Source organism: Populus euphratica, unplaced genomic scaffold (assembly GCF_000495115.2).
Source record: "Populus euphratica unplaced genomic scaffold, PopEup_1.0 scaffold142.1, whole genome shotgun sequence".
NCBI classification, from domain to species: Eukaryota; Viridiplantae; Streptophyta; class Magnoliopsida; order Malpighiales; family Salicaceae; genus Populus; species Populus euphratica.
Window position 1 is genome coordinate 421,298 of NW_011499936.1, and position 22,864 is coordinate 444,161.

The following is a 22,864-nucleotide window of genomic DNA, read 5'->3' on the forward strand; positions in this document are numbered from 1 at the left end:
CTTCCCTTGGTTTTACGTCCAAGAACGGCTTAAACGCCTCTCTATGATCGGGGATAGGCTTCCCATCCAGTTTTCTTAAAAACTGGCAAACATGGTCTTTTTTAGTAAGATTCCCAAGACTAAGTCAATCATGCTCTTTATGAAAATTGAGATATAAATCATGAATTGCACCATGCACATTTCCACTAGGATGCGTCTTAAGAGTTAATAGAAGATTATCTAAAGACTCCTTACTCAAGTCATCCTTAATGAATTGTATTTTTATCTTCACGGTTTATAGATAGCATTTCTAAAGAACGACATTATCCATTACAAGTTCATCTGGCACATCGATGATAGACTTTCAGTCGTTTTGCATGACATTTCTTTACAAATATGTACCAAAATCCACCGCACCAATTTAGCCTTAGAATCTTTCTTAAAAAGAAGATATTTCAATGCTACATGATCACTAAAAACAACAGTAGATAAGCTAGCAAAATAAGACCTGAATTTTTCACATGTAAATACTACTACAAGTAATTTTTTTTAGTGGTGGTGTAATTCATTTGAGTATTATTTAAAGTTTTACTTGCATGGTAAATCACATAAAGTTTCTTATCTTTTTTTTTTTATCCCAAAACAACATTTATGGCATAATCACTAACATTACACATTATTTCAAAAGATAATGACCAATCAGGAGGTTAAATGACAAAAGCATAAGTAAGCAATTTTTTTAAGTTTAACAATGGCTTCTTCACAATATTCAGTCCATTAAAAAATATTATCCTTTATTAGAAGGTTACTTAAAGGCTTAAATATTATACTAAAATCTTTGATGAACCTTCTATAAAAACTAGTATATCCTAAGAATGATATAACATCTTTAATAGATTTTAGTGTTGGCAAGTTAACAATTAACTCAATTTTAGATTTGTCAACCTCAATTTCTTTTAATGAAACAATATGACTAAGTACAATGTCGTTTGTTACCATAAAATGACATTTTTCCCAATTCAGTACAAGATTCTTCTCTTCACACTTGCCCAAAACCTTTTCTAAGTTAGTCAAGCAATCATCAAATGAATTGCCAAAAATAAAAAATCATTTATAAAAATCTCATGAAAATGTTCAACCATATCACTAAATATACTGAGCATGAATCTTTAAAACGTGGTTAGTGCATTACATAATCCAAAAGGCATCCTTCGATATGTAAAAGTACCAAATGGATATGTGAAAGTAATCTTCTCTTGATCTTTCAATGCAATTTTAATTTGGTTGTAACCTAAATAGCCATCTAGAAAACAATAAAATCCATGACCTGCAACTCTTTCTAGGATTTGATCCATGAAAGGTAAAGGAAAATGATCTTTTTTAGTCATTGAATTAAGTTTTCTATAATCAATACACATGCACCAACCAGTAACAGTCCTGCTAGGAATTAACTCATTGTTCTCATAATGACTCTAGACTTCTTAGGTACAACTTGGATAAGACTTACCCATTTGCTGTCAGAAATAGGATAAATGATTTCATTATCTAGAAGCTTAATGACTTCATTTTTCACTACTTCTTTCATATTAGGATTTAGCCTTCGTTGCATTTCTCTAGAGGGTTTAGCATTTTCCTCTAAATAAATTCTGTGTGTACAAATCAAAGGACTAATTCCTTTTATATCAGCTATGGTCCAATCCATCATAATGCATTTTTGTATATTTTTAGAGTTTGTAATAACTTATCTTTTTTATGTGCATTAAATTTGAAAGAGATTATTACCAAAAAAGTTTCATTTTCTTTCAAAAATGAGTATTTGAGATTGAATGACAACAACTTCAATCAGGTTTGAGTGGTTGAACACTTGAAGGTATGGACTTAATTAATCGTGGTGGCAATTCCTCAATTTATAATCTCCAATTACTTGCCTTTAATTATTCTTGAAAATAAATAATTTGCAAATCATCAGATTCATCAATCTTAATTTCATTAGAAGTGGTTTGAAATTGATCATAAATTAATTTTTCAGTAAAATCCACTTCATGTAAATCATTATCATCACAGGTTGCTTGCAAATGTTGAAAATATCCATCTCCAATGTCATGTTTTCAAATGATAGCTTCATCAGTCCATTCCTATAATTAATCAATGCATTAGAAGTTGTAAGAAACAGACATCCTAAAATAACAGGAAATGAATTACATGCTTCAACAGGTTCTGTGTCCAAGACAATAAAATCCATAGGATAAATGAATTTATCAACTTATACTAACATATCTTCAATTATTCCTCTAGATACTTTTATAAATCTATCAGCAAGTAAAAGAGTTACAAAAATTAATTTTAACTCGCCTAGATTGAGACTTTGAAAAACTGAATATGAAAGTAAATTTACACTGGCTCCAAGATCAAGTAAGGCTGTTTCAATTTTATATTCTCCAATAAAGCAAAAAATTATAGGACAACCAGGGTCTTTATATTTCAAAGCATTATTGTTCTGAAGAACGGCACTTACTTGTTTGGCTAAAAAGGCTTTATTTTTCACATTCAGTTTTCTCTTCGCAGTGCATAGATCTTTTAAAAATTTAACATAGAAAGGAATCTGTTTAATAGCAACCATCAAAGGTATATTAATTCTTACATATTTAAAAGTTTTAAAATTTTCAGAGTTGTGATTGATTTTTCTTTGTTTGGTCATGGCATGAGGAAATGAAAGTGTTGGTAGGAAATCAATTTTTTCTTTGCAATTTTCAGATTCAACATCTTCCTTACTCTCGGAGACTGACTCATCATCTCTCTCACAAGATTCAAGAATGGGTTTTTCAATAACCTCACCATTACGAAGAGTAGTAACTGATTTGACTTGATCTATGTGTTAGCTTCCAGAACTACTTGCATTTGCATTGTATTTGCATTGTATTGACACTTAGGATTTTATTATAATTGAGATGAAAATTTATCTTTTTCTTGAAAACTGAAAGTAGATGTCAATTTTGTAAAAGTATCTTTAAAATATGTCATGTTTTGAGCGAGAGACGTATTGATTGTCTCTTCCTTTTTAATGAATACAGGCAATGTTTCCTCAAAATTTCTTCTAAGAGATGGAACATAAAAAATACATATCAAATTTTGTTTTTTTTGGAAATTATGATATATTTGAAATAGTGATTGTGAAGTTTGTATATTGAACAAAATGCGAAAAAAAAAAAAAAAACTATTTGGTCGGCATGGAATTAAGTGGAACTGATGCGAAAAAAAAAAATATTTGGTCGGCATGGAATTAAGTGGAACTTTAAAACAAACTGAAATTCTGAACAGATAAAATTTGTTCTTATTTGTTTGGTTTTTTAAATTGAAACAAGATATACCGTATATTCCATTAAAAAAAAAAGAATTAGCAACCTTGATTTCATGTACTGAATGAAAGGTCTTCATGAATCAAGGGTCCTCCGCGAGAATATATATATATATATATATATATGGGTGGTCAGTCTGTCTGTTCACGGGTCATTGTTGTAATACAATTTACACCACATGCAAGCGAGTGGAAGTTTTCATCATGGAGACTAGTGGCTGTCATATTTCCCTACTGATACTAACATGAACGTTTCACACGTTTTCCCCATGAAATTCAGATTTTCAATACTGGTTGCCTTTGATTTTTGCATCAATTCATCAGATATTTCCTCATGCAAATCTACATAGAATCTTAAAAAAAATTTCTTTATGCAGACGAAATTACATATGCAAATCTACTTTTTGATGATTTTTCTCATTATTTTATTTCTTTTTCATTATCCCATGTGGTTCCATGTTGTAAGGAGGTGTCGGTAGTCGTCACCTACATCCATATTCATAAATTGCATGATTAGTTCTTTACCTGTGAAGTTAGGCATCAATAAATCCGAATGAAATATTAAGAAAACAAAAAAGAAAGAAACAATTTTTGCATGAAGCATGGGGCTGAAAGGCATCAATCAATCCTCCATCTCTCAAGAAAATATCTTCAAATAGTGTATAGAAGAGGTTGGAGCACTAGTAAAGTTGGGAATTCTTATACGTTTAACTAAGCTTGGAAAATAATCCTTCAAGGAGGTCTCGCAAATCAAACCAAATAGGGTGGTGTGATTTTTTGTGATGAACAAGTCCTGGAAGTGCATGAAGCAAGACCCATTGCATGATAGAATTGGTAATTTGATCCATCGGGATGTTACTGGGGTTTCTATACCAAGAGCTTGTGATCTTTAAGCTTATTAATCCCTTGTGCAGGTTCATAAGATCAATAGCGTTGGAGGCAGGACGCTACAAGCTAAATATATAGTCTCCTTGTAAGAACTTCAAACTCCACGTGGTTCAGTTGCTTTATTGCTTGTTGCTTTCAATCAATTAGAAGCTACTCAATGATTTTAACACAAAAATCATTACTGTTTAAGAGTTCTACATGGACATCCAAATCCTATATTGTTTTTGGTCCAGGTCTAAGAGCAGGTTAGAAATCATGTTTAAATCAATGCCTGGTGATTGATGAGGTCACGGATGAAACTAAGATCAGATATTATATAGAAACACTAGAAAGACAGTACACTATTACGCGTAAGCTACTGAAAACTCCAGAAATGAAGAACTGTACAGAACTGGTGGAGAACATAATCTATTCATCATTTTTCATTTAAACGTTCACAAATGTTCAAACTTTGCGTTTAAAAATAGTTATGCCCTAACTCATTACATAGCTGCAGATCTCCATCATAAACATAATCTCCAGTACCTTACGACATCCCACCACCAGTAGCTGTTCTAATTATCTGAAAAGGAACTGAAGGCCACACAAAGGAATGCATTGAAGTTCAGCACTGAATGCATAGATATCAAACCTAGTTATAACCAATGAAGTATAGAACACAATTCGGAAACAACAAGATAATGATGTTGTAGTACCCTTAACAACTAACCAAGATAAACATTTCTTTCAAACAATCTCTATTTCTCACTTAAGCAGTGACAGATAAACTTTCATCCACGGTATCTCTCTAAGAATCCTATCTAACCGGGCGAAGACACAAGTGAACAGACTAACAAAATTATCATATCAAAACTTTGACCATCAGGCCGCAATCAATCGGCAAACCAAGGCAAACAAAACTGCAAAACTTGCCAAAATTCCACTAAGAGATCAACATTTTTGCTGCAATGCTCACCAATGAAACTGCGAAACTAAAGTCAAAATTGAGCATTTACCATTAACACCAACACTTTAGTTCTGTGACACAATTGATATGAGCAATATCCATTTCTAATTATCCCATTACATTTCCATTTTCACGTCTTTCTTTTCTCCCATTTGAAACTCTGTTCAGAGAGAAAAAAGTTGTTCAAGGGAAAAAATAATATATATATATATATATATATATAAACACTGGACAAGTTTTAGCAAAAAGCAAAATGATCCACTAAAATCAAACATTTATTCAAGATTCAACAAAAGAAGCCTCTTTTCACATTTTTAGACCCAACCTATCAACTAAACTGAAACATAACAACTGATACCCCCAAAAACATGCACAAGTACAATGTAGAGCAATAAACTACAACAACAACAAAAACCCTTAAACTGTTCAATAAAAAAAATAGAAAAGAAAACCTAAGGGGAGAGATGTAAGTACCATTGACTTAAGGGTTTCTCTGCATTCTTGATTTTCTAACAAGAGTAGAGCTGCTGCTGCTGCTCCTAGTTGAGTTTAGAGATAAAACGTGGAACCATGTGGCTGTTTCTTATAACCAGTTGTCCTTGACTCGAGAGTCGAGACTAGGTGGGTCGGTAAGCGGGGACAGAAAAGGTAGTGTGGATTTTTCATTATTATTTTTTAAAAAATGAAAATGAAATATTCACTTGCAAATATTTCAAGAAAGAAATTAGGGTGCTAGGATTTTATTTTAGATACCTTTCATTATGGTGATGGTAACAAATTCCTCATGAGTTTGGAAAGAAATCCAATCCTGATTCGTTTCTTTATACACAAATAATTAATAACTTAGTAAGTGTGATTGTTTGAATACTTTTCTGATTCTCTAAATTAAATTTTTATTTTTTTATATATTTTTTTGAAGTTTTGCATTAATCTTCTTGAAAAACTCATTGTTTGCTTGGATTATCTAACTAAAAATAATAGAAAAGGAAGAAGAAAAATATGATCAAATCAAGTTATTTAAGGTTGTTTAAAATTATAATAATAGTTTAAATATTTTTTATTTAACAAAATATTAAAATAATATTTTTTGTGTTTTTAAAAATATATATTTAATATCAACACATCAAAATCAACTAAAATTATAAAAACAATAATTTTTAATAAAAAAATTTAAATTTAAAAAAACACAACTTCCACTGCATTCCCAAACTTGCTACCCGCAACCCAATTGAACCACAGATGAAAGAAATTAAATGCTCAAATGAACACCTACATCATCATCATCCATCAAAATAGAGAAAGGAAAATATAAAAAATTCTGCTTTGATTCCTTTAAACTTGTATTTGTTGCTGATACACGAGACATGATTTTTTGTTTTGAATTATACAAAAAATGAGAACAATGCTCAACCAAGGCATGTACATGAACTGAAGAGAACATTATTTGGACACAGGTGACAAAGGTGTACAGATTACATCATCTACCTAAAAGGCTTTTAGCATGAAACATATACATGAGTTGGGAGGGTACAAAAAAACAAATCGGTTTACTTTATCAAAATTGGAGTGAGTTGCTAAAGGACATCCCACATAAATATTCTGCCAGCAGAGATTGGTGTTGTAATCGAGATCACGCCTGTAACCTTGGAGAGCTCAGCCCAAGGATGATAGCCACATGGAAATTGCAACTAGTTGTGTCTGTAGAAGGGCAAGAAGAGACTGGAAAGTGTTCACCAATTATGCAATTGTGCAGTTACGCTTTTTACCATAGGGTGATATTCTGTATGCATGTGCCTTTTAGCTTTTTCGGAACCGGGTTGTTCAAGCCACTCATCATACAAGGATTTAACAAGAAGATTCTCGAAAGGATCTTTGATCAAAACCTGCATATCCAAAACAAACAAAAGCATAGTTACGGGAAGATAAAATGACTGTAAAACAAGAATACTATAGAGAGAGTACAGGCAAAACATGGACATGAAATAATCCCATTCCAGTTTCCCTTTTCTTGGGCGGGGGGTAACCATCACTGTTTTTAGTGTATCCAAGACAGTTTGTCTCAACCATCAAAATAAAGACTGCACACCTAATGTAATTACCCACAGACCATCAGCTTTCTAAGTCACTTTGGTATTCTACCATGCTCAGCAATCTCCAATGAGATCTTGTATGACGAAAGATAATCTAAGACACGACCAAAAATGTCAAGACTTAGAAGAGGATAGCAGAATTCAAATCCCTGAATAGGTCAGGTTTTATATCTGCCTTTGAGAACAGTTGTGATGGTAAAAGTATCTCAGAAGCAGAGATACATGAGGTTCAAGAGTCGTATGTAGTAAGCTGAAAGTTGCAAATGGTAACATGTTTGATCATACATGATGCCAAAACTATTTAACAAAACCCTCTAGATTGGAAGGGAAAAAAAAGGCATACAAAACCATCTGCAATGTTAGTGAAACTCACATTTTCCATATAAGTAGTTTCTAATGACTGGAGCAGCTCTTTTTGAGATTGTTGTGGCTTTGGCTTGATTTGACCACCGCCATTCAGGCATCCTATTTAATCATAAAGCCTAGTTAGTAACGCATGTGTCAAATTTCGAGTGAAAACTGAATAGCAATTAGATTAAACTGAAAGCACCAATCCAGTGAAAGTAAAAATTGAAAGGGAAAGAAAGAAACCGGATGGGCACGCCATAACTTCCACAAAGTGATAATCACATTTTCCTATTTTGACTTTTCTCACAATATTTTGTAGGTTTTGAAAGCCATAACAAAGAGCAAATTTCAGAACAACTTTTCCATCCACCTACATTAATGAGAGATATCACATTAGAAGCAAGAACCAGGTGTTATAGTATGTGCATAGAATTACCAAGTATATGTGATTAAGCCTTAAGGTACCCATCTAAGTTAAACAAGACATAGAAAGTTAATAACAGCATTTTTTTTTTCTTTATTCTTTTTCTTCTTTTTTGTTTTGTTTTTGGACTCTATAGCAGTTAACGTTGGTGAATATTGCAGTATGATTAGAGTTCTAACCTACAACTGCTAGGAGAAGGCATATGAATAAGATGTGTGAATTGTACTGGATTTAGGTTGCAAAATTCTTATCTACCGTAGAAGATTTGTATAGGGCTAAGATTTATAGTTTATGTGAAACTTGGTCTCTATCACATTACAAATAGGTTATCTATAAGTCAAAAAAAGAGTCACCCTACATATACATTTTTTTACAAGCTTTTTACAATTTATCGCATTCTTTTACTTATCGCCATTTAAATCTTTCCTTTACAGCTTTCATTTATCTTTATTGCTTTAGTTTTTTACTTAGTTTATAAAAACTTCTTCATTATAAACTTTCACCTCTTAACTTTCTCGCATATGGTGCATTTCTAAAACCCATGATGCATCAAGAAACTGTATCAAAATTGGAGAGCATAATCACTTCTTACAAGAAATGTGCCAGATTAAAGAGAGCATAACTTACTTCCAAAGTCACTTCACGGAAATCCATGTTTCGAAGACTTTTGAAGGCCAAAGGGCCTTCAATTTCTCTTCCATATAGTATTCTAGCAGCATTCCGAAACACTGTATCAGCATAACCACCAGAACTTCCAGGTACTCCATAGAGATAACCTTCTTCACTAACATTTGTCAACCTGCAGAACAATCACCACATATTCCTTTTATATCACCAGATCAACCACAGATGGATGGAGTGTCAAAAAATAAAAAGATTGTAGTTCACAGGACAATTGAGAATTCTTACATTTTATCTAGAGGAGAGTCGTCTAAGGTTTCAAAATCCACTGCTTTGAACTGCAATTTGAACCCCAGAAAAAAAGGAAAGAATAAACACTAGTCACCAATTACTGTTTATCAATGTGCTGGATAATAAGAGGGGTGAAGAAAAAAACGAGGCAACAAAGCTAGCATCAACTGCCAGAATTGGGAATCTCAATCTCACCTTTATCAAATCTAAGACTTCTCCAGTTGTCAAAACTGAATCAACTTCTGCAATCCTGAGACCATTTTTATTAGCATCTTCTTGTTCCACTTCAAAGGCAAAGTCGTCCCTTACAGCCTCAAGCTTCTTATCATAACATGGCATCACGGTCACATGGTAAACCTCATCAGGCCTATCAAATAAATTCACCAATTACATAATTAAAAAATGCAGGAAATTGAAAAAGTAACTCGTTTTTTCTTCATTCTTCAAAACTCTAATAACAGACTACAAGGTCCTGTGAACTATAATTAGTGTTTGGTCAGTACAGGTTTTATTTAAATGTTGAGGGTGTGAATTCAGATGCAGTGAAGGTACTGTTACTTTAATATGTTTTCACATCATCTTTATTGATTTATTCAGTGACACAGAAGAGGTGTAGTAGGAGTTGACTAAAGAGGAGTGAAGGAGAATGGTCCCCTAGTATGCACAAAAGAAGACCAAGAATGTGAAATCAAATGGTATTATCATGACTACTGATCTTAAATCCTGCATATAACTATTATGAGGTACTTGAAGATATAGGTTTCCTCGTGAAATAGCATCAATTATTCCAATGTTAAAGCTTAGAAGATACAAGATCTCTTACTGACCTATAATTCCTAAAAAGCTATGCTTTGCAAAAAAAAAAAAAAGATCAAGCAAGAATAGAAAAGCATTAAACTGGATGTTTACCTGAGGCCCATTTTTTGGCAAATGTGATGCTTGATGGTAGCTCCAATTGTTTGTTGTGGGCTCTTCACAGAAGATATAAAAGGCAGAATGTAGGATCCTAGTTGCTTTTCAGCATAGCATATCCAACCTGCAGTAACAGAAGAATTAAAAAAAAAAATATCAGTGATTATGAATCAGACAATCCCTCCTATCATGTCACCAACATTCCACAGCCCTGTACATAACCACAGATAATTACAGATTATGCTATCAGAAACATTCCTGATGTGGTTTCATATGCTGGCAAGTAGTTCTATTTTTTTTAATTCTCTTCTTACTCTTGTTTCCTCTTTCTTTTCTTGGGGAAGGTGAGAGCATCAATTTCTGTCTATTAAGCTAAGAAATTAACCTGGACATGCTGAAGAAAGCATGGGTAAGGCTGAATTAGATTTTTCATTGTTGTTCAACTGGCTCTGTTTGTACCGATTAACAAACTCGTTACAAGTCTCTATAAGTGTTAAGTCCCTGCTTGAACTTGTATCAAATACAGCTTTCACTCCCAAAGACTTAAAAAATGTCGTGAGTTTCTTAAAAACCTGCAAAATCAAAATAACTTGAGCCATTATAATCTTGCACAAACAAAACACAATATATTATCTCATTGCACATCCTTTCAAATAAAACTCAGAGACCACCTGAAGGGGAGAGATGCCAAAATAAACTGCAAGAGAAGCTCTTGACTGTGGAGACAACGAAACAATTATAGCTTTCCCTTTCTTAATATTAGATAGGAAATCATCCAAACTTTGCTTCTCAAGCATAACTGTCTCCGCTGATGTTATGCATCCACTGCAATATCACAACAAACCATAAATCCTAAACCTCTACTGAATCACTAAAAAACTAACAGCAAAAACACCTTGTAACCCCAAGCAACACAAAATTTCCAAATTCCACTAATCCCAACATGTTATCTTCAGTTCTTTACCGATACTTAAAATATCTTTTAAATCATTCATACCTAAACCCCCACCTATCACCCACTAACTAGCAGCAAAAACATATTCTAAACAATAAATATCGCAATTTTCCAAAATCTCATTAATGATCTTCTTTCACCTTCATTATTAACAAAATTCCCACATCTTCATTAATAACTAAGCATCTCTAATTTAAATCATAAATATCAAAACCCCAAATTCCCTAACTATAAATAAGTACAAATTTTAAACCCTAAACATCAAAAACTTTCCACACTCCAATTAATCCCATGTTTCATTTTCCCTTCAATAACATCCCAATATTTCCAAGATTCAATAAAACCATATTTTTCTTTTAATTTTATTTACGACAAACACCAATGAAAAAAAAAAAGCCAATAAAGAAGTAGGAAAAAAAAAACCTGCAAGCCAAACAGTCCTTAAGCGAAATTTTCACAGGGTTAGTTTGCTCCTTATTAGCAATAGCAACCTTCAAAAAAAGAAAACAAAAAACAAAAATGAATAATTTCACTAAATAATCCCATTTCTTTTCACCAAGTTGAAAACTTTAAGCAAAACAAAAACTAATTAGCTAAAAATAAACCCAAGAGTTTGAAGAAGTTACAGAAATACCTCATGCTTGTCGCGTTTTACGGTGTTAGGAGCTGTCGTTTTGAGGCCTTTCATAGACACAACACAAGCTTGAGAAGGAGCTATGAAGTCACTCAGATCCCCAATTCTCAACGTCGGTGAGAATTTCTCCGACATGCCGTTTATAATTAGGGTTTTTGATAATCCCGAAAGAGAAATCGAAGATCAAACTGAGAGATTCCGCTTAGGGTTTGTCAGAGAAAGAGATAGAGAGAGGGATGCTAATGAGACCTGTCGGTGTAGCTGTCTGTTATTTTGGTTCTTAAGAAGAGAGAAGTCTTATGATGCGGGCGGTTATAGAGTTATGGAGGTTGGTCGCGAACAGGATGTGAGAGTTGTGTGGAAAAGGAAAGTCAATGATCCTACGTGTTCATGGTTGTTGAATAGTTGTCTTCATGCACGTGCCCACCACAGGCCTTGTAGAATATTCAACGTTTTTATTTTTTTTCTTGTTTTAGATTCTAGCTTCTACAAAAACGGAAACTTTACTATGGCATGGTACTTTTCTTTTATCCATTGTGATATGCGTTCAGTTTTTACTGTGTCATAATAGTGTTTTTTTTCTTTTTTAATTTCTCAGGTTTTAAATTATTTTATTGTTTATTAAAATATTGAATAGATAAAAATATCTTTAAATAAATTAATGATAATTAATATATTATGTAAAAATATCAAAATATCAGACAACTAATTTTTTAGCCAATATTATAGACATAACTCTGTATTATAATGAATAGTAATATGTGTTTATGAGTATAAAAAAATTATCTTTCCTTTTAGTATATTTATTAGCCATTTAAATTAAGCTTCACAGCATGTCATAATTGTTTTTAAAAAAATTATAATTTATATAGTTATTTTAATATATTTTTTAATATAAAAAATTTTAAATATAAATTAAAAAGCTTAGACAAGTATTTCATTAAATAAATTAATAATTATTTATGTAAATAAACAGGGAGAAAAAACTAACAATAACTAAAAGAAAAATTGATAAAATTAAGAGATGTAAATCAAGATATTCAACCACATAAAATAAGATATTCACCTAATTATATTTAATGAATTTATTTATTAAAATTAATATAAGATAAATTCATAACTTAAAAAACTCATGATTTAAAAGATAAATACAAATGAAATGCCAAAAAAATATTATGTAAAGCCAAACACATCAACAATATTATTTTAAAATAAATATTTTTATTTTTAAAAATAAACTTCATTCATGTAAAACTCAAAAAAAATCTAAATGAACTAGCAAAACACCTTGAAAAATAAATTAAAAAGAAAAAAAAATACAGAGTGATAAGATTGTATAAAATTGAATCTTTAATAAATCAAATGTTGAAAAATAAAATTAAAAAAAAATCAATTACAAAAAAATAATTAAAAAATAAGAGTGTGAAAAAAAAACATTAATTAGATGGCAACTAAAAATTTAATTTGATATGCACTTCATAACATGTCATAATTTTTCTTTCTAAAAGCAAAAACTTGAGTATACAAATCATTTTAATATGTTTTGTTTTACATAATATAAATTATAAGGGTAAAATAAAAAGTTTATTAAACCATCTAATAATTATATGTGTAAATAAATAAAAAACAATTGTTAATAATAACTAGAAAAAAAACTAGAAAAAAATTAGAGATGCATGTAGATCAAGATATTTGATATTGCAAAATAAGATATTTACCTATTGATGTCTACTAAATTTATTCATTAAAATTAATAAAAGATAATAGAAATAGAAACACATATGAAACAAAGTGAATAAAATAAAAAGAAAATAAATGTATGGTCGATCATATAAGAAATATTATTTCAATTAACTATTTTCGTACAAAACAAAATCTACTTATATAAAGTAAAATAAAAAATAAGTAGAAACTAAACACAAAACAAAACAGCTCTTTTTTTTAAAAAAAAACCCTTTTATCCAAAAAAACTTTTAAAACTCATGATTTAGTTGATGAGACAAAGATAAATCGATAGAAAAGAATATGAAAGTAATCATAAAACGATTTTTTTTAAAAACAATATAGAATGATAAATTAGCAAAATATAATGAGGAAAAAAATCATAACAATGTTAACACTTAAAACTTATGATCCATGTTATTAAATTGTAAGCATTATAAATAAAAAAAATTGTGAAGCTCAATTCCAAATAAATCAAACACCAAAGGGATACATCCGGGAAAAAATGAACCATATAAAAAATAATTCAAAAATAAGGGTGGAAAAAAAAATAAAAAAATAATTTTGAGGGAATTTAAAAATAAAATTGTTGGGTTAAATTGAAAAGAAAAGAAATTTAAAAAAGGAAAAAAAATCAAAATAATGAAGGCTTATTTGAAAAAAAAATATAAACTTTGATTGAAGAATGAAATTGAACACTAATAAAGCTTTAGCAAAAAATCCAAAGGTAAAAATCACAAATCAAAAAAATAAAGACTGAATTGTTGAAAACAATATATAACAAATTGTAATTTAAGAACTAAATAAAAAACATAAAAAAAACTTCTCTAAAAGAGTTTAGTATGAAAATAAGCAATAAAAAATATAAAAACTGAAATTAAAAAAATAAACAAATATGTACTTTAATCGGAAGAGATAGAAAAGAAAGAACAAACGAATCACCATCGACACACCTCACACCACGAGGGTGCATCACGTGATGACGTTTTCAATAACACACTGAAAAGTTATTTTCCAATAAACAGTGACATCACACATGTCATTGAAAAAGGCATATACACAAACAATACACTAATGCATAAAAAATATACAACACCAGCTTTTTAAAATTTAATATTAAAAATAAATTTTAAATTACTAAAAAAAAACCCCCTCATAGTCATAAAAATAACAAATAAACTAATATAAAAATATAAAAACATCCCTAAAATAAAAATATCAAAACATCCCTAAATGCATAAGAGATATTTTAAAATTTTGTGCAAAGTTAAAAAAAACCCTTAATCAACATGTTTAAATTTTATTGACCTTGGAGAGTCAGAAAAGATTTTATTTTACAAACAATAATTTTCTTGTTTAATCTTTTAATGCTCATTAAATTAATATAAAAAAATCAAAATGCTTTTATTTTTTTATAGAGAGGCACAAAGATAAATTCATCATAACAATTCATAATAAATTAAGTCTATTATTATAGTGAATAAACCACAAATTTTAGAGTATGGGTTAATTATATATATATATATATATATATATATATATATAATGATTTTTAATAAGAAAGTTTTGGTAAAGTTTAGTGGAGGATAAGGATGTGATTTTGTTATTATCATAATAGAACTTATGGCCAGGTTGATATTTCCAGGTCCAAGAAAAGTATAATTATACATGAATTCTGGTCTCTCACAGGAAGTACAAAATTGAGGACTTCAACAATGATTATAATGCTAGAGATAGAGGAAGCTTGCCAAAGACACAAATCTGTAGATAATGCTACAGAACACACAGCATTCATTTATTGGCAGCATTTAAGTCACAAAGCATGCACTCTTTTTTTTCACCCTCATCTCATATCTAACAAAAGGCCACCATATTATAGAACTCTCTGGTGGTGCAATGACTAGAAACGGTATCTCTGAGAACCTACCACCTTGCCCCATCCTTGCCCTTGTTGCCACCGTACAAGCGGAAGAGGCTGAAAGCGGAGATACAAGACAAGACAACCATGCTAACACTGACCAAAAGCGCACTTGCTATTCCTTCACCAACCTGGTTACAGAATTTTCCGTACATGGTGCATGTCTTCATCCATTGGAGATCAGGCTGTCCCAACTTTGCAAACGCTGCCGATTGTGCAGCAGCTGCCACTGCAGACATGGTCAGGTATGCCATCATCTGCACAAGTTGGTGTGGAAGAGTTAGGTGATTGTTTCAAAATGTTCTGATCTCATTGTTTTCCATGGATGGCAACAAGGGCACCATCTAATTCTTCTCAACTCAGCACGAAAATCTCCCAAGTTATTCAAGGAATGTTAAGACCATCATCAAGCATCAAAATTAGCAAATGAAAACCAAATCATTCTGAATATTTATTCTGTTTCCACTCGCATGAATTTTATAATTTAAAGAGCTTCATAAGCAAAATCGATTCCTCCTGACAAGCACTCCAATTTCTTTAAATCCATTGAAGCAATTTCACCAAAGAAATCAGTACTAATTTACTGCCATTTTCTGTGTATGCGTAGTTCACTGCTGGAAAACTCCTCCATATCTAATTAATACAAAAGTGGCCTTGCAATCTATCAGTACTGCTCCAAGGACCACTTTCAAGATGGTATTGGGTTGTCTCTGTAAACTCAGGCATGCTGGAGTAATCAAACTCCTACAATATTTACGAGCCCTTCCGTACTTCAAAACAAAATTATTTTATATCGTCAGCATTAGTTTGAGATTCACAAGTGTTTCTCTTTCTCTAAAAGTCACAGATATTTCATTGAATAATGAATCTGACAGAAGCCTAGTAATTATTCAGAAATTTAATTTCCACCACCTAGCATTCCAACTGCTGAAAGGTATGGGTACTGTTGCGGTAATTGATTATGAAATCCTCTCCGTTCCGTTCCTATATAGCTTGGCCTCATCTTTTTTTTATTTTTTTTATTGAATGCATGTCATCATTGTCATGTGGTAGATATTAGCCCTCACCAACAGTGTATGGCAAACAACATCCACCCCATGAACTCAACGCACTCAGCTCAAATTTTCATGTAGCATACACCTGGAAAACACGACGACACATGGCATCTGTCGGTATAGAACATTCCTATATAGCATGGCCTCATCTTCTTTTTTTTTTTTTCTCTTTTATTGAATGCATGTCATGTGGTAGATATTAGTCCTCACCAACTGTGTATGGCAAACAACATCCACCCCATGAACTCAATGCACTCAGCTCAAATTTTCATGTAGCATACACCTGGAAAACATGACACATGGAATCTGTCGGTATAGAACAGAAAGACCTATATTAAGGAAATAGAGAGTGATTTGAGCCTCACTTGGAACCACAAATATTCATAGATCCCAGTGACCCGCATGCATAATTCACCATTATAACCAGTACTCAATTATCCTCCCTCACAAGGAAGGTTGGCAGGGTCAATTGTCTTGCTCTGGTTGTAAATTGACTAAACCATACCAAATTAGCACTGACATTCAAAACCTAAAATCAGACCCTTTACCAATTCAAATCATGTGATACTTAAACATGCAACAGCAAATTAGCTAAACCATACTGAACTAGTACTGGCATTTACATCCTATAATCAGACCTTATTAGCTGTTCAAATCATCTGATACATAAAACCATTAGGTCCAGCTTGAGTCCTTGACCATACCATTACAAAGGAGGAATGATTTCCTGCAGCAAGTTTTGAAATGCCTTTCTCCAACAATACATGTGATCTCCACCAATCACTTCATGATTAACAAGTATGGTGTCACATTGAATGACCTTAGGTGGGAAACTGGGAGCCATTACTGCTAGGAATCATTTTGGCGACATGCCATTCAAAGAATAATAATCTACTTGTGCTCTGATGTGGTTTTAGCTTTCCCAGAAACTAAATATAATTCATGCCCTTGACACCAACTGCCTTATGCACACAGTGATTCTAATTAACACATTAAATGCAAACATCTACCTTAAAAATATTAACTCTTAATAGTTAAGAGCAGTTTTGACAAAATTTATTAATCTAGGGAATTTTTTTTTTTGAAAAATTAGTTAGACAATTGTCTAACTGAACTAGTAAATGGTAATTGGTAAGGATTGAAATGAACAAGAAGAGCCCAGAGAAAGGCACAATATGGATGAAGGCATTGATGTTTATTTGTCAGGTTGGCACCAATATATCACTTGCTTAACTAATCTGAAAACAACATGAAACTGGGGAAAGAGTTAAGAACATCCATAAGAAAGTAGATAATTGTGAGTATAAACCACAAGTGAACAACACAAGAAAATGTTTATGACCTTTCATGCATGTTATTATTTAAATTTCTAACCTAAATGCCACCACACCCAAAAAGTAAAAAAATAAAATAAAATAAAAAAATCCAATACCTGATCACCAGAGAAAATAACCCAAGCTAAGGGTTTGCTAAACAGAACACTTCCTTTAACCATGCCCACAACACAGCGCACCCCTTGAACCAATGAGTAGGCTGCTGCTATCCCATTAGCTGCCACCAAAAAGCTGCATCAAAATAAAACCAAACTTCATAAACTCATCAAGGAACAGAAAGATTGAATCTTTGGAACCATTTTCGAATAAAGTAAGAAAATTTGGAACCATTTTTGAAGGAAGAAAGAAAATGAAACAGAAAGAACGAATCTTTGGAACCATCTTTCAATAAAGTAAGAAAATTTGTAACCATCTCTGAAAGAAAATTGAGAGAGGTTGATCAGAATCTTACACAAGAGCTTTCATGTCAGTGAATCTTGCTTTCTTTTCAATTGAAAAGATTTCTTTAACTTGAGTATCTGTACCAACAAGAACAGCAGCAAGAACTCCTAAACAACAGATCACACACCTCAAGACCAACTCTGCTAGCCTCACTCTCCTATCAATAACCTTCAAGTTAGTGCCATGATACACTTACCACATACGGTAGTCATCATGAGTTTTGCATATAGTAAAGCTTTTTTTACCACTTATATTTATTTAGAAATGCAAGTATGGTAGTAGCTATACCCGTGTTTTCAAATTAAAAATATTATTTAAATTTATAATTTTTTAAAAATATTTTTTAAAAATCATTTGAAAAATAATATAATTTTAATTAACACTTAAATTAATCCGAATGTACTCCGATAAAAAAAGAATTAACTATAAAAAACGGGTGGGAGAATAGGTATCCGTTCAAAAGAAAAGAAAAGGACAGCAATGAACATTTGGAGCAATGCAAGTCCATGAGAATGCCAAATGGTCAAACGCAGGAGCCGTGCAGAAACCAGTAGAAACAGCATTGAAACACATTCACGGCAGCATTTTTAAGGTGTTTGAAAGGATGGAAGTTATTATTTTTTTAAAGTGTTTTTTATTTTAAAATATTTTAAAATAATATTTTTTATTTTAAAAAAAATATTTTTGATATTAAGGTATCAAAATAATATAAAAATGTAAAAAATATATTAATTTAAAACTAAAATAAAATAAAAATTCAAAATTTTTTTAAAATATTTTCCAACCACGTTACCCAACACTATTTTCCATCGATGAGAAGAGGAGGGAAAATGCGAGAAGACTCACTTTTTTCTGGGGAGAGGCAACAGTTGCTTGTCCCAAGAGAGAAGGGTCAGATAGACGGCGAGACCCATCTTTAATCTCTCTGTATAGAAGTATTTAATGAGGGAAGGGTTTAGGGTTCATGGTAGGATTTTATGAGGGCCCATTCTTTTGTTGTTTTTGATCAGCATGTAGCAGAAAGAGCAGAATGGATACTACTACGAGAGGTACACAACTTTGCTCGTAAAATAATTACTTAAACTATGCTCATCCAGATGATTAAACTTTGCAATAAAGCCTTTCAATAAAGTTAAACCTTCATTAACGCAAGCTTATAAGATACACAACTGCTCTATATATAAATGCACATTATAATATTATTTATGCATCAACTTTATTATATTTTTTAATTAATGTGGATATTTAAACTAAGCGTATGTATACCTTTACTAATTTTATGAATCATAAAATTAATAATTATATAAACTTTTAATAATTTTAAAATTTATAAAATTAAATATATTTGAAAAATAAACATAGAACTTAACAAGAATTGAGTTATATCTTATTTTTTTATTAATTTTATTCATGTATATAAAAAATCACAAAAACAGATAAGAGATATGTTTTCTTTAGCTCTTTCTTTAAAAAGAATTAAATTTATTTTAAAGCTAACTCATAAAATATTTATTTTATATATCCATCTCAATCTATTCAATTAAACGCATTTTATACACGTAACTCGTGTATTAAAACACTAAAAACATCAACTTGAATCAATTAGCAGGATCGGTGTGAATGGTTGTTGCATTCTTTTTTCTTTTCTTCCTTTTTTTAATAATTAAGGGCCAGAATGGTGCCAGGGGTAACCCTGCTAGGTGATAACACCTACTCCATTCCACCAGCAACAACTTCCACTCACATCTCCATAAAGTTCATGGACTTTCATACAGATAAAAGGACTTCTTCTCTGAGCTTGGAACCAGATTTTAATCACTCATCTCCCACTTCTTGATGTGCCCCAACTAAATCGATAAAAAATTATGCAATTTCCCAAATTTGAGTATAATCTATAGAATTCCCACAAAAAAATATATTCCCTAAATACATAAAATTGTAGCCCCACTTGGCAATATTAATTAATATAAACTTTGCAGGACATTGTTCTTTAGGATGACTCGCTCAGATAAAATGGATTTATTTTTTCAGTTATTTATTCAAAATTCAGCTTCAATTTTTAAAAAATAAAAAAAAAAGATTTTCTCATTGCCAGTCATTACTTTTAAAAAAGATTTTCTCATTGCCAGTCATTACTAGTCCGACATAGATGTTTGAGATTCTATATATATCCTTAGATGATTTTACTGTTAGAATAAGAGATATTATGTTTCTATTTTTTAATGTGTAATATTAAAATAAAATTAAAAATTAAAAAAACATTAAAAATAAAAATACTTTTAAAAAGGTAACAAAAAGACGGATGACCATTGACCTCTACTGGGACGCGTGCTGAGCTAGAAGAGATACATTGAATGTCTGTCTGCTGGAAGTCGATGGAAGACAGTGGGACTGGGAGGGTCTTTGTCACATTGGCCATGCACTTTCGGCAAGACTTGAGCTGCAAGATTGACATTTGTTGTCTTTCTAGGTCTTTCAATTATTTATTTTCTTGCAATTTGATCACTGAACTTTATTTCTTTTCACTTCTATCCTTACAAGCTATGCTTACACGACTTTACACGATCCTATTTATTTTCATGTGCATGCTATCTCTTCATTAAATGAATTTTCTGACGAATCTCTAGTTTTCTTACAGATAATGTATCTTTTAATTAAATTAAAGAAATATAATTAGTCACCGTTTAATATGAATTGAGTTAAAGATATCATTTAATTGATTGTAAGAATAAAGAAATTTAACTCCTTAAGAGTTATTGAGAAAAAAAAAAGATTAATGCTCTTAATTCAAGGAGAGTCAATTCTATTTAGTGCTTTTTCACCATGTATGGAAGGAAGGAAGTAGAAGAGAGATCGATGCTGTTTAATTCATTAAAAAAAAAACAAAAATTAATTACTTGTAATCTAAGATGAGTCAAATCCTGTCTGAATAAATATCTCGTCTTGAAGCATTGCTTTCCTCAGCTACAAGAAGATCAATGTGGGACATGACTCGAAGGCAACAAGCATCGACACTATCTCTAAAATGAAAATAATAATAATAATTCAAAAAAAATCCAAAACTTGTAATCAAGGAAGATTTGCCCTAGAAAACTTGTCTTTTGTAGGGCTAAAACTATTTTTATTGACCCCATTACCATTAAATAACTTTCACACTACGTTTTTGCTATATTAAAAGAAAAATCATCTCTAGGTTATGTTAATTTCTTGTTTAGATTTTGAAATACACTATTAATAACATTGATTTGAATAAATAGTATTTTTGTTTGTTCCCAACTTAAATTTAAAGTTTAAATGATATATTGATTAATTAATAAATTTTTATGATCTCAATTATATTAATTTACATAGATTTAACTGTTTTTTAAAAGGATAAAAGGAAATTGAATGATAAAATTAATATTTTCACTTGTCTTTGTAACTTTAATAAAATAAAAACTTCATATTAGTATCCCAATAATATACTAATTCTCAACCGAGTCCTGGACTGTCAATTTTCTCAGTTGAATTCCTAAAATATTAAATAATTCTAAATAGAGTCTTGTGCATCTATATCAATTCATGTATTCCATCTAATTTGCATATGCAGTAAAAACAAACGCAGTTTGAGGGGGGAATGGTGTTTTTTTCATGAAAAAGGGGGAAGATCCTAAAGGGAAGACAAAATTGAGAGATGCAAAGTCCTACTTTGGTGATCCAATTGAGAAACTTTATAGTTTAATGGCTAAACTGAGTATAAATTAAAAGTTGGGGACTAATTTGAAGCTTGCTCAAAGAAGAATTATCTTACTTGGATCAAGATCAGTGCTGAGAGCAGCAGCATTGAAGTAACAAGTTGCTCCTTCATGCTTAAACTTCTGATAATAGTTATCGAAGGCATAAGAGGCATGATCCCTTGCTGTGCTTGGCAGATAACAGGGTTGCTTCCTTTGTATCTTGCTGCAATCCGCACCTCCCTTTCCACTGGCCCAATTGACCCTCTATATGGACAAAAATCACCAAAATCCACAATTGAAATGCACATTACCTTAATCACACTGCAATCAATAAAAGACTCACAACCCTACTGATGATTTACCTGATTTCTGTGGCATTAAAGCAATGAAGGACAGAGCTAGGAGAAGAATCCTTAGAAAACTTGCTGTCATTGTGACAGGAACTTATGTTTATCCATTGAAGTGGAGATTCATATAATCACAAACAGTTCTGATTGCTTCTGTATGTTTATGAAGAAAATTTGTATGAAGAAAATTTGTAAACATCAAAGATGTTTACTTTTTTACAAGGTTGAGAGTCCAATCTAGCTAAATTTCTTGGGTTTTACTGCAAGAATTCAGGCTTTGTTTAGAATAACTAAAGTGCCCTGGATTTTTCTTTTTGCAATTCGTGTAAGTGCATATACATTCTGCAGTTCTCTCTTCAATACTACTCTGACAGAGGATTAACAGGGCTCATGTCTTGCCAAGTAATTATGCAGCAATACCCACAAACATCACCATATCTTCATGGTCAGCAAGTTGCTAGTTTCTAATGATCCAATGTTAATCCAATTATGAATTTGTGTATTTAGATAACGATATAAATTATATTTTGGAGACTCACTTATCATCTTAATTTTTTTTTAGTTGAATTGATTTTTAATATGATATTATAGCCTTAATGTACAACTGTCAAGCCTCAAGCCTCAAGCCTCAAAATATGTCGTCTAATTTAACTTTTTGGATTGAAATGATTGGATATGCATGAAATATTTTTCTTAACCAAAACTTGCTTCACATTCACATGGAAATCGTTTTTCTTCAGAAAGATTGTGTAGGTTTGTTTTAACATTTATGCATTGTTCAAAGCTTAAATAGCATCAGAAAATGAAAAATACAATGGTTAGATTGGTCTTTTGCTCAAAAAGCTACAGGTATGGAATGTGCAATGAGCCTTTAACCACATATTTTGT

General features: G+C 31.3%; 2 protein-coding genes and 4 long non-coding RNA genes across 8 annotated transcripts; 2 read left to right on the plus strand and 4 right to left on the minus strand.

The window, feature by feature from the left end:
* Positions 1–4,010: 4,010 nt before the first annotated feature.
* LOC105136499 (uncharacterized) lies at positions 4,011–4,375 on the plus strand. The gene is made up of 2 exons (XR_844352.1): positions 4,011–4,168; positions 4,249–4,375. It is a non-coding gene; the product is annotated as an uncharacterized LOC105136499 (long non-coding RNA).
* Positions 4,376–4,599: 224 nt separating this feature from the next.
* Positions 4,600–5,772, minus strand: LOC105136503 (uncharacterized). The gene is made up of 3 exons (XR_844356.1): positions 5,643–5,772; positions 5,218–5,328; positions 4,600–4,832 (listed from the first exon to the last, which is right to left on the minus strand). It is a non-coding gene; the product is annotated as an uncharacterized LOC105136503 (long non-coding RNA).
* A 703-nt stretch (positions 5,773–6,475) lies between these two features.
* Positions 6,476–11,718, minus strand: LOC105136502 (cytosolic Fe-S cluster assembly factor narfl-like). 2 transcript variants are annotated; one of them, XM_011041881.1, is made up of 11 exons: positions 11,444–11,718; positions 11,233–11,300; positions 10,526–10,679; positions 10,240–10,426; positions 9,852–9,978; positions 9,138–9,309; positions 8,940–8,989; positions 8,658–8,829; positions 7,850–7,976; positions 7,632–7,723; positions 6,476–7,051 (listed from the first exon to the last, which is right to left on the minus strand). In XM_011041881.1, exons 1-11 carry the CDS (start codon positions 11,576–11,578, stop codon positions 6,899–6,901), a joined length of 1,437 nt encoding a protein of 478 aa, XP_011040183.1. In that variant the 5' UTR covers positions 11,579–11,718; the 3' UTR covers positions 6,476–6,898. The 2 variants fall into 2 exon arrangements, with proteins under 2 accessions (XP_011040183.1, XP_011040184.1); XM_011041882.1 differs by lacking the exon at positions 11,233–11,300.
* Positions 11,719–14,803: 3,085 nt separating this feature from the next.
* On the minus strand, positions 14,804–18,102 carry LOC105136549 (CASP-like protein 2B1; the record flags this gene model as incomplete). The annotated part of the gene is made up of 3 exons (XM_011041943.1): positions 14,804–15,340; positions 17,571–17,703; positions 17,924–18,102. Coding segments are annotated over 3 exons (564 nt in total), but the record flags the coding sequence as incomplete, so codon positions are not given.
* LOC105136501 (uncharacterized) lies at positions 16,134–17,114 on the plus strand. Its single transcript, XR_844355.1, has 2 exons — positions 16,134–16,264; positions 16,460–17,114. It is a non-coding gene; the product is annotated as an uncharacterized LOC105136501 (long non-coding RNA).
* Positions 18,103–20,862: 2,760 nt separating the features above from the next.
* LOC105136500 (uncharacterized) lies at positions 20,863–22,123 on the minus strand. 2 transcript variants are annotated; one of them, XR_844354.1, is made up of 3 exons: positions 21,992–22,123; positions 21,704–21,893; positions 20,863–20,877 (listed from the first exon to the last, which is right to left on the minus strand). It is a non-coding gene; the product is annotated as an uncharacterized LOC105136500 (long non-coding RNA). The 2 variants fall into 2 exon arrangements; XR_844353.1 differs by having other exon boundaries at positions 20,864–20,933.
* Positions 22,124–22,864: the final 741 nt, after the last annotated feature.